A 12,505-nucleotide genomic window follows, 5' to 3' on the forward strand; every position below is an offset into this window, starting at 1 on the left:
TTCAATAAGGTTTCCTTTTCAAGCTCCTGACTTGCAAACTGGACAGTGGTGTTTGTGTATGAATAAATGTCCTCTTTCAGTCTGGTGTTCAACTGCAACACCACTATGCTTTGTTCAGGGGAAAACCTTTTAGGGCTTCAAGCACAATAATGACCTCAGAAAAGAGACATGGCACGTACATGCTTTTATCAGCTCAGACAAAAAAGGAAAGAAGGAAAAAAACCCAAAGGAAAAGAAATTGGCTGAAGATAGCATTATATGGAGCTGAGTTTGACATTGCTTCCAGCAGTGACTGTGTATCGCTGCTGTGACTGCGCCAAAACTTAGTCCCTGACTTTCTGGAAGTTCCTATTTTACAGGACAAAAAAAGCTACTGTTAAAAATGGAAAAGGATCCCATGGTAAAGATGCTTTTTTAACTATTCCTGACCTTCTGAAATGACGAAGGAGACTCTGTGCGCGCGTGCTCCTGTACATATGGAATGAGTGATGGGAGGGAACAGACTATGGAAGGGAGCTTGTTCCTAAACTCCTTAAGTGTGAAAAACACAATATTCCTGTTAAGTAGTTCTATTTTCTCTCTCTTTTTGAAGTCTTCAATACTGCAATAAATCAGAAACTGTTTAAACAAGAACAAAAAGCTGGTAGACAAACAGAGGATAGTGGGATTTTCCTATCTGGTGCAGCATCATTTAACGTATTTAAGCAAATTATATTTATTTAACAAATAATTATATTTGGTAACAATAACAAAAAAAGGTACCTTTTTGCTCTTGGAAAAGGTCATCCATCTTACCATACTTTGACGAACAACCCTGAGAATGCAACTATAGGGAAACTTTCTCCAGCAAAGGAAGCCGTCAGCTATGAACCGAACTCCACACCATACTCAGCAACAAAAAAGTAAAGCAGATCAAAACAGCGATGCACAAAATCCAGGTGAACATTACTGAAAAATCGGAATTTGTTTCCTTTTTTGTATAACAAAGAACTTTATTATTGAAAAGGTCATTTTCTGCAAGTGAGGAAATGCAACCATTATGGCAGCTAAGGCAATATAGCAGGGGCATGGAGTATTTTATTGTGTGTGCTCAGCAACAACAAATGGAGAACAATGGGAATAGTCTAGTAAATCTTAAGAGATGTCTTACAGGCAAAGCACGTTGGTACATATAATGCATATGTAACCCAGCAGGGGATTAGAGAAGAGAAACAATACACACAAATAAATACTTTACATATGTAAAATTTGCTAATTAACGGTTGCAGAAGACAACTATTTTTCATATTGCACCAACAAAGGACCGATTTATAAACATTTCATTCAGACAAACTGATTCAAATCTAGATTTGTGCAAATCTTTGGATTCAAATTAAACCTTGTGCTTAATGCTAAGCAGCACTCAACAATAGAACTGCTTCTTTCTTTTCTGGAGAAGTTAGAGGGAAAACTATCTCAGGGTGTAGTTTTCCATTGTTTCATAAATGCATCTCTTGTTCTCTTTCTTTCTCCTACACACTGGTGAAGTGCCAATTTTTGGCTGTGGCAAATGTAGCATAAAGAGTGCAAATCATTTGTATGAGCTGGGGAAGTAGAACCCTGCCATGTTTGAAACTCTGTAGATTGATGTGCATGCCAAGAGGTCCTTTGGTCCAATACTTTGCATGACTAACGTTAACAGTCTGTCTTTAAAAAAAAAAAAAGAATCTATATTGAACTTCTCTAAATCAAATAGCTTGTGCTGACAACCAGTATTATTTAAATTAAATATCTAATCAGAGAGATCTAATGATGGCTGACTTAATGGTTGACGATGACTCTAAACTCAAGTTTAGAAAAAATTAAAAAAACATGTAAAAAAAGGGAAGGAAGATGTAGAAATTTTTCTCTGAGACATGAGATTGGATTTCTTTAAGCCCTGAACATTGAATTATACCTGCGCAATAAATAAAGATATCAAACCCAAATTCTCCATTCAGTTTCCGTGGTGATACCATTTCTTCACTTAATTCCAAACTCTTATTAAAAAAAAATAAAAATAAATAAAGGACTGGATGAATCTGAGCCTTTCCTCTGGCTGAATTGAGGCAGGAGAATGTGGGGACAATCTAGGTGGAGAGACACTGAAGAAAAGGGGAGCTCCCAGTCCTTCTTGTCCTTCAAAAAGGAAAGGAGCTTGCAGGCGGTGCCATGACAGGACATGTCAGGGTGTAACCTGGGCAACGTGTGCATCTCTAGACACAGGCTGTGTCTGCACTAGCAAACAGCGTGGGAGAGTAAGAGCAGCCAGATAGATGAAAATACTTGTTGCTGAGAAGGCCATGTCTTTACCAGACACACTTCTTTTAACTCAGGATGAGCTAACCATTATTACTACTAAAAGCATGAACAGAAGTTTACTATATGGAAGGGTCACCTGTAACTGGACTTCATTATAAATGGGTTTACAGCAAAATCTACTAATTTCTTATCGAAATTCATCTGGGGTTAAATTGAGCTCCTGCCAATAGTTCAACAGCACCTGGATGACAGTTTAAGAGCAGACACAAGTCTCATTACCATGAGAAGGGAATGAATACCAGCCTAGGCTTCCTACTGTAGGTAGCTGAACCCTCTCCATTTTTAGTTTGAGTTGTGACTGAGCCATCAGGGTCTTGGCAATTTTTTTTTCTGTCAAAGTGAAGATGACATTATATGTTGTGGCTGTTTTTATAGCTTTTACTCAGAAGTTTAGCTATGAATAAAACTTAGAAATTTTAGTTCTATATAGTGCCATCACCCAGAACCAGAAACTGCATTGTGAAACCCAGAGGATGTTATTGTCCAAAAAATCCAGTTTCGAATCCCTTACATTGAAAAGTAAGTACTCATATAACTTATTACACTAAAAGGGTGTTAGGAAGAAGGGCTATGCACACAGGGCCTTCAGGCAACACTAAGAACAAGCAGAAGGAGAGATGCACTGAAATTTGCCTTGCAGCAGCCAGCCAAGGAAGGAGTATTTGCTGCTCTGGGGAATATCTACAGCATCACACTTATGAGTGACTGAATCTTTTCCTGTGATAGCATTTTCAACATGGTAGTGCCTCTGATGTCTAGCACACTGAGAAAACTTTAAAGGCAAAATAAGGATAATCACAATCAACAGAGGTGATCTTATTTATCATAGAGTACAACTGAGCACCTTAATTCTGAATTTGTAAGCTTCCCTAATGAGGAAATGGAACATTACCAGTACTCCATCATTGTTGAAGTGTATATAACTCACATATTGATCCTAGATGGTGATTTCTACTGCACTTCTAAACTGTTAGCTGTGAGCACTTTCCTGGCTTGAGATATTTTCATTAGACTTGACATACTGAGCTCAGCATACTGGTTTGCTAAAGTCCATTTCTAGTTGCAATTTCTTTCAGTAAATGGCAAATATTTAACAAAAAAAGGAGCCTTTAAAGTCATGTCAGGTTTTGATTTTGTTTTTATTTGTGGCACTAACAGACATCAATATTTTATAATTTAGAATATATAGTCACATTAAATGCAGATGGCTAAATATTCTCGTGCTTTCAACAGTCCATAGCTATACATTTTAAATTCCAGCTTAAAGAAAAAAATCTGCCACTGCTGTAGTCTGTGATTATAAAAATGTAAATGTACAAACTTCATCTTCTTCAGATTCATTACAATATAGGAAATGTGAAAAAGCATTTTCATTTGTCCTTTTTAAGTTAATCAATTAAATGAAATATTTTCAAAATATGTACATCAACAACTACCAAAGTAGTTAACATTTGAAAAAGATGCTGCTATAAATACTTGTGAGACAACATACAACAGCCATACACATTAGAAACCAAGGGCCAACTTATGCATGACCTGAACAATAGACAACAAAAGTCCTGGTTACTGACATAAACCAGCTCTGCTTCATTTTACAGTGCAGAATGAATTCTACATCTTCGACCTCTATACTCTGAATCATATTTATAACCTTCACAGTCTGTTGCAAATAGAGATCCTTTAAGGTGGCTCAATATTTTTGAAGTTCCATGTTTGTTACCAGGGTTCAGCATATCTCTGCACATTAGCATTCTATACGTCATACCCCATAAGTAACTTTTCAATAGACACTGTCTCACATCCATTATTGATTGCCTGCTTTCTCAGAGCTCCAGCAGAGATACAAAGTTAATTTTATTTTAAAAACCAGTGACCCCAGCACATGACAATTTAGGTATCATAACGTTTTTCTTGTGATTGTTTTTTTTTATAGATCTTTACTCTGGTTTTCACCCTAATCGCTTACAGCCCTTCGTGAAATCAAAAAAGAAGCAAGTGAACAGTTTGAAATAGTTATATATTTTTAACAGCTGGAAATGAGTATTACTTTTCAGATAGCTAGCAAAGTTTTTAGTTTTGCCCATAAACACAATTAAGTATTAACACAGGACTGCACAGTGTTTATATTCTTATTAACCTGCCAACAAGAATAGTTTATTGGCAACCTTAAATATTCAGAGGCAAAACACAATTCCTTGGCACAGAAGCTTTACAGCAGAGCAACATATTTTCCCCTTAGAACCATTATGCAGGAACACACAGAAAATTAACTACAACTTATTTTGGCTTGTAGTCAAGAGAATAAACTAAACTTCTTGATGTTTTTTGCCACTTCAGACTTTGAATGATGATTATGGGTGCATACGGGGTTAGATTTTCCAGTTACCTATTCTTTTTACATGATTCAAACAAGCAGAGGGACCTGTAACAAAGAAAAGCACATGATCATTCAAGATATTTTTAAACCTCCAACTGTTGACATTGTTAACCAAACATTCTCCCGTGGGGCTGATTCAAGCTTGGTTTCTTCATCTGCTCCTTGAGACTACTTAAGCTTATGTGCCTTTTTTCCTAGCTATATCACTTGGTTTAATGAAAAGTGCTATCTTTCCCTAAAAACCCACACCTCACACATCCTTAGGTATTATGTTTGCAATTGTGTTATTTCTGGAACATAGGTAATGCATTTTTCTGTGAAATTCCTTCATTTTGTGGAATGAACAGAAGCCCCGGCTGCAAGTATTCAATATCTTTTGCAGAGGCATCTTTTACATCTGTCGCACCTAATGCAACATCAACAGTCAAAGTCTACTCTCTATTGGTTAGCTGTCACTGGCCATGAAAATAAATTAATGAGTACTTTGCTTTCTGATTGAATGAAGGAAACTCCCGGTGGCTTTGATTCAGGAAACACACACAAATGCTTATCTTCCTTCCCAGTCCTCGGGTCATCTAAGCATATTAGTTATTTTAAATACATATGCTAAGGTGTTCTTCCAAATTCAAAGTTACTAAGCTTTGATTCTATCAGAGAGATATACATTAAGGTCACCACAAAAGCTGGAATAATGTATTTGATCAAGTCTAAATTTTCCATTTTGACCCTAACTCTTGAGGGAAAAAATAGGTCATGGTATAAATTACTAGCAAGGTGAAGAGTTCAAATTTTGTTTTATCTTCCAATTCAAACAGAGTAACAGCATGCAAATGCCTGCCTCTCACTGTGCATGGGAACTAGAATCACTTTATAAGCTCATTTGACTACCTGTATATCAAGCTTGGTCAACCTTATCATTGGGCCTCCTGCCTCATTTCCAGCACACCAAATCATACATCAACTGTGGCTTTGAGTCTGTAATTTCTTTCATTGCACTCACAGATACTGATAATGAGAAGCAGTATTTGTTCATTCACAATTATACTTCTCTGCTTATGTGAGAAGAATAGTCCATGGCTTGACATAAAGGTATGGAACTAGGTCATGCTTCCTAGAAGACACTGAACATGACATAATTCCGATCGACGCGTTACTTGTTGACAACCAACTCCAAATTATCCCAGAGAACACAGGGACTCCTTGCAATTGGTGCAGTAATTATCTTACCTGGCTCCTTTGATTGCCAACAGAATGATACACTGCACGTATCAAGAGCTGACGTGACCTAATGCCGATGCCAAACATCACCATGAATGCTTGTGGGAATTGTGATGGAGCCAAATTAGTTTTTAAAAATCTCAGTGAACAAACAGAAAAGGCTACTTCGGTGCAACTCCAATCTTTATTGGAAAATACATGGAATCTGCAGGATCTCCCTTGCACATACCATTAAAAAGTGGTCTGAAGCAATCACTTTACCAAGAGCAACAGCCTATTCTTCAGAGATATAACTCGCTTTCCCCACCATGTTCAGACAAATTCCTCTGCAATATTTCTACCAAATCTCTGAGTACAGAGAGTTATGGCATATAAGCTAAAGCAACTGTTATAGCTTCCCTTTGTTGAGTAAGATTTTTAATCCTGCATGGACTTGTGCTGTAACTATACCTACAGCTAGACATCTAATGGGTTATTTGCATGTGTAGTTATGGTTTTTATCCACAAATAGTCATGGTAAATCCCAAGGCAAGTTACATAAGCAGAAAAACACACATCCTTTTATATAGAGAATTTCAGACATCTAGCTGCATTATTTTGCATTTTATGAGATGGCAAATAGGAAGTTGAAAACTGCATATAGAGATCTTAACTATATGATACTGTTTGACACAATTTAAGGAAAACACTACTTTTAAAATCAGAACGTTAAATAGTACAGCTCTATGACCTGAGTTCTGTCCACCAGAATTAGCCAAAATTTGGTCTCAGATGAGCTGTTTACTTCCTAGATCAGCTGATTCTCCTTTGTTCGTGTGGCAGATCCCTTGGCTGGGACAGCCTCCTTGCTAGTGAGACATGTTCATTTCTCATAAGTAACCACCAAAGGCACCAGGGAATCCATCCTGGATGGTGGCTTTACTTGATGCCACCTCCCTGACTTGCTGTTGTACTTTGGATGTGTTGAACACCTGTCAGGTTCCTTGACAGATCATTTGAAAAAGTGAAGAAAAGGGTCACTTCCTTGCACACTGTCAGGTCTTCTCCAGACTGGTAAATTCATCCCATTCCTGTAATACATCCATGTCTCCTTTTCTTTTGGGGTGGATCTGTAGTTTAACTGCTTTCTGGCAGGTCTCTGAACTGCCCTGCACTAGGGATGAACCACTTGACTGAGCAGGCTCAAATGGGCTTGGTATCTGCAAGAATTTTCCTTCAGGAGTCTGTGAACAGCAAGAGCGCAATTGAAAGCTATTTCTTCAAAACAAAGAGTGATTTATTTGCCCAAACAGACACAGTACTCCAAAAAACGGATTAAGGAAGAGAGACGAGAGCTATGCAAATACTATCTTACCTATACTTGGCATTTCCCTCAAGCATCTATTTCTGCTCTGGTTTCTTTTGGCTGACCCAATTAGAGACTGTGCTGTGCAGACCCTGACTCTCAGCTAAGCAAGGTCAGCCTGCAGCAACTTCTCTCCTCATTTCCTGCACAGTGAAGTTTTTAACCCTAAAGTTCATGACTTTAGCAAACAGCTGTGTAATCAGGGGAGGAGTGGAGGAGTTGCCTTTTCACAGATAATACTTGAGCTCAAATGTTTGTTGGGATGCTCCTTATCTAGGTAATTGGTTGCTTTTTACATTGGCTTCCCATGACAGCTATGTTTGATCTACTTCCATTGCAACTAACCCCACATAAATAAGCACCGAGTCACGCATAATTATGCAACACAGATTCTTCCCAGCCCTCTACAATATTAGCTAAATAAACGACTTTGCTGTCAGCAACACAGATTTTTCCCAGTTCTTCACAATATTAGCTAAATAAATGACTTTGCTGTCAGAAGTCTTTGTCCCAGAAGACTTTGAGAAGACAATGGAAGAGAAACAGATGCCATTACTGAACTGAACTACCTACTCTGCTGCCTAGTTGCTGCAACCAAAGTCTTCCAGGAAGCAAAGCCAAAAACAGTGCTGTGCTCCCATCTCCAAATCACACCATCACAGAACTTTGACAGAGGAGGCAAAACAAAGAAAAAATTTGCTTCAGCCCTGGCACAAAGCAACCTGTCAGCCACCACCTACAAAAAACTCAGTTTTCCTTAGACACGGGTAAAGGAAGAAAATCTTGATATTCAGCTATTATGTGTTCACAGTCCTCTATGGGTTCAACTTTTGCTCTCACCAAGTTGTCTAATTGCAGGGAAGGATCAGAATTTGGCTCACCATATAATGCATACTAGAAGAGATATTAAAACACACTGGATAGAAAGCTTTTTCAGAAATCTGACTATTTTTACTTTAATCAGTTATCAAGGGCATGAGATCTCAGACGTCAAAGTGTCATGATGACTTTGGCACACATAAGACTAGCTTGCATATCCAGTATCTGGAAGGACAGCACAGTAATAAGAAAATCATACTCTGTCTTGGACAAAACACTGCTCTCTTTTATTTTCATAAGAGACCTATATAATGAAATGTACTCTTCTGTTGTTTCAATGTCAAAAGTAGCAAAAATTATTCTGTCTTGGAAATGAGACAAGACAGGCACAGTATTTAGCAGAATACATCAGTCTAGCTGGTGTACTTTCATGACCTGCACTGGTTATCCAAGTGTTATGAAATAAATCCCCAAAGATATGATAAAGACTTGTTTTCATGAGTAGAGCTATGGATTCCCTCAGAGACTTCTGCAAGAGCAATGCAGTTGGAAGAACAAGAAATTTGGAAGTATCTAGAAAACAACTGCATTAAGTGCCCTTCAAAGTCCAAGTCCCATTTTTTCTGTCAATTGGTCAAGTCGGGAAATAAAGGCCTGACTTCTTCATAATTTTTAGTCTTAGAATCATGGAATTTCTCAGATTGGATGGGACCCATAAAGATCACTGAGTCCAACTCCCTGCTCCTCCCAGGAATGCCTAAAACTAAACCATATGACTAGGAGCATCATCCAGTTGCTCCTTGACCTCTGTCAGGCTGGTGCTGTGACCAGTTCCCTGGGAAACCTTTTCCAGTGCCCAACCACCCTCTGGGGGAAGAACCTTTTCCTGAAGAAACTTCCCCTCACACTGCTGCATTCCATTCCCTTGGGATCTATTGCTGGCCACCACAGAGAGGAGTCCGTGCCTGCCCCTCAGCTGCCCTCCTCAAGGAAAGCACTGACTGCAATGAGGTTGCTCCTCAGCCTTCTCCAAGTTGAACAAACCAAGTGTGAACTCAGCTGCTCCTCATAATTGTATGCATAACATAGATGTAATTTTTCACATGAAAAATTAACTGCACATCCAGGTTCCTGATGTAATCAGATCGTGCTGACGTAAATTCCCCTGAAACACAGCTTTGTTTTGTGCCATTTGTCTGATTCTGTGGAATTTCTGGTTTATCAGAAACTGGATTGTTGTTTTGACAACTTCTGAATATTAAAATTTGAGTGCATTTTAAAATTATTTAAATGAGGAAAAGTAAGGAAGATTAAAGTCTGTTTACACATTTATGGTTGGTAACAGATAACTCATGTGTTGGGAAAACTATATCTGCTTTTCTACATTCCTTCAAGTCCCTGGATCAAAGTCTACTCTTGGATACTGGAGTGCAATATTGGGATGCCTCCACTCAGGACAATTGATCTGCTTCTCTTTCCCAAGAAACACAGTATAACTTGAGATTGGGAAGAACGAAATTTGATCAAAGAGATAAGTAAAGTTACTCCAAAAATCACACACAGGCAACTGAGCGTTTAGTCATCTGGGAGCTGACCGATTCACATCTAACCACAAAAGTGAAACACACACAATTCAATTAATAAAGTTCAGGCAGACATTAAATTGACCTCACAGTTTCACTGACAGCTCTCAGCACATGTGATCAAGGTTTAAGTGCTGGGAATCAATGTCTAGGACACACTGCAGAAGTCAGCAGAGAATATTTATTTATAAATTTGCTTCAGGGTCTCATATCTGATCTTTCTTAGGCTCACCTTGTCTAAAGGACATCCAGTATTATCCCAGATAATACAGAATGAAAAGATCATGAAAATGAAATTATAGTCATGCTCTTGATGGTCTCTTTAATAAAACACATTGTCTGTTCACATGGTTGCATATATGCATGGGTGTGTTTCATTAGCTGTTCAAAGGTTTCAAATACATTCCTGATCTTTGATTCAGTCAGAGGAAATAGTGCATGTACCTCCTTCTGATGGAATAAAGAAATGTCTGCCTAGAACATCTTAACAATAATTCTGAAAACACAGCAAGCATAGGTTGCTTCATCCACTGTAAAATACAAAAGTGCATTTACCTTTCTTAACTTTGCTGCTCCGGCGCCAGAGCGAATGGCCTCCAACAGGGCTTGCCTTGCCTCCATTGGGTTACCTGAAGCGGTGGCAGAGGATTTAGGAGCTGCTGCTGCTGACAGCTGCATGGGAGGTGGTGGTGGTGGCTGGGCAGGGGCAGGTGGGATACACAGCTGCTCTTGCTGAAGGTCTTCTGCCTTCTGCAAGGACCGCTCTGCATCCCTCAAACGCTGCAGCTCTTGAGAGGCCAATGAGGAGATCTGCTCATCATGCAGTTGAAAGAAGGGGGTTAATATCAAGCATGGCTAAACTGTAATTATTTGACATTAGATTCACTTTCAGTACCCCGATTTCACTTTTCTTGGATGATGTAAAACCCATAGTACTTTTGTTTGCTCATGGGGTTGAACATCTGTTACTACTCACTCACATCACCCAGCTGGGCTGATTACCAGCATCGAGGACTTGGCATTGAATCTGTCTCAGAAACTCAATCTTTATTTACTGTGAGCTTCAGCATCCTGTAACTCTTCTTGGCATGTAAGGTAAGAGAGAAAGCTGGACTTGGTATTAATTTGGAAACAACCACAAGGGTTTTGGAATCAGGAAGATATATTAAGGCTGCAGTAGCCACCCAGGAATATGATTACTTTTTGCAGTCTGGGCTGCACAGAAATAATCTCAGATGACAGGGAAGCTCTTCCAGATCTGAGCTCTCAGACATAGCTTCACTGAAAAAAAAGCCATTAAACCTAAAGTTTCCAGCCATACTTAAAAAAAAAAAATACCAGAGAGAGCTACGTGAAAGCACTGAGGACAAAATCAATTGATAATTCTTCCAAGTGTATTTCTATGGAATTTCAGAAACTAAAATTTCTGCACAAATTACCAGCTTGGAAACTCATCCTACTTTAAATGCATGCAGGCAAAGAAGACAGTCTTTTAGACTAAGCCAGCTTTTCCATCAACTGTGTCAAGAGATACTTTTTTCCATTATTACTGGTAACAATCATGATGAATTGTTGGTAATTACAATGATTCAGCAATTATTAAGAAATTCAGTACTATGGGCCAAATAGGTTTCCAAGCAGATCCATTATAATTCATTTCTCAGACAAACTGCAGCACAGCTTCTGTGGTGAAAAATTAAAGGGGTCATCTCCCCTAAAATAATCCACAGAGAGTTCCTGTATTATATTCCTTTCCTATACATATATATTCACACAATGTATATATGAGCATCATGTCATGTTACATAAAAGGCAAACATTTCAGACAACCTGAAAAGGACACCACATCTGTACAGTGCCCTGTACACACACAAACACACCGATTTAACTAGTGCAGGTGACATGGTGTGAAAAAGCATATGGTTTCTAGGTGACTTCCTTTAAAATCATGGCAAAAACTTCTCTGCCAGAGGAAAGTATTCAAAAAACTATCAGTGATGACTTCATTGTCAGAGCCTCTTTTACACAAATTGCTATTTATTCCTAATGAATGCAGAATGCAGTTAAGTATGTGTGAAGATTGCTGCTGCTTAGCTCCCGCTCACAGGCTCAGAGGAAGCTGTGCCCTACCTGCAGCAAGGGCAGTAGGATATTTGAGGGGTGAAGTAATTTCCTAACACAGGCAAGAGAATTTTTCTATCTCATGCCAGCTATCTGGATATGTGCTAATGAACTGAGTCATTGCACGAGGGAAAGGGGAACCTCCTTGCCAAGGACACATCTTTGGCCAGATTAGTCAACTGAGTGAAAACTAAGGCTAGAACAATGCAGGTTTTGGCTATTAGGAATAAGAAATGCTTTAATGGTTAGATAATCTTTCAGAGAGAAGGAATCATCCTGCTGTGGTGAATGTTGATGAAACATCAATATCAATTACTTGCATACAACTTGCACCATGTTAGCAGATACACAGCACGTATGAAGAAGCCCTAGTGTGTTTTCAGGAAGATGGGATTGGATACATAGAGTAGGTAATGCAAATATACAAATCCAACTGCAAACTCCTAAACTACAGCTTCTCTGTGCAGAGAAGCTGTGGATGCCCCATCCCTGTTGGTATTTAAGGGCTGGTTGGATGGGGCCTTGAGCATTCTGGTCTAAAGGGAGAAGTCCCTGCCCAAGGCAGAGGGGCTGGAACTAGATAATGCTTAAATCCTTTCCAACCAAAACAATTCTAGAAAAAGATTCCACCTAAATGTGAAAATTATGAACATTTGATGTCTTTTATGTACATTCCCTGTAATAGGTTTGGATTTCTACATG

At 38.8% G+C, this 12,505-nt stretch overlaps 1 protein-coding gene across 5 annotated transcripts in view; it reads right to left on the reverse strand.

Moving 5' to 3' along the window:
• Nucleotides 1–3,460: 3,460 nt before the first annotated feature.
• The window catches only part of COBL (cordon-bleu WH2 repeat protein), a 160,006-nt gene continuing 150,961 nt past the window's right edge, over nucleotides 3,461–12,505 (reverse strand). For all 5 annotated transcript variants that reach the window (XM_064705575.1, XM_064705576.1, XM_064705577.1 and 2 more), the window contains 2 exons: nucleotides 10,238–10,492; nucleotides 3,461–4,762 (listed from right to left, as the gene is read on the reverse strand). In XM_064705575.1, the coding sequence (XP_064561645.1) occupies nucleotides 4,745–4,762; nucleotides 10,238–10,492 (273 nt within the window). In that variant the 3' untranslated portion in view covers nucleotides 3,461–4,744. The remainder of the gene's footprint in view (nucleotides 4,763–10,237; nucleotides 10,493–12,505) is intronic.

The sequence above is a fragment of the Zonotrichia leucophrys genome, chromosome 2 (genome assembly GCF_028769735.1).
Source record: "Zonotrichia leucophrys gambelii isolate GWCS_2022_RI chromosome 2, RI_Zleu_2.0, whole genome shotgun sequence".
NCBI lineage: Eukaryota > Metazoa > Chordata > Aves > Passeriformes > Passerellidae > Zonotrichia > Zonotrichia leucophrys.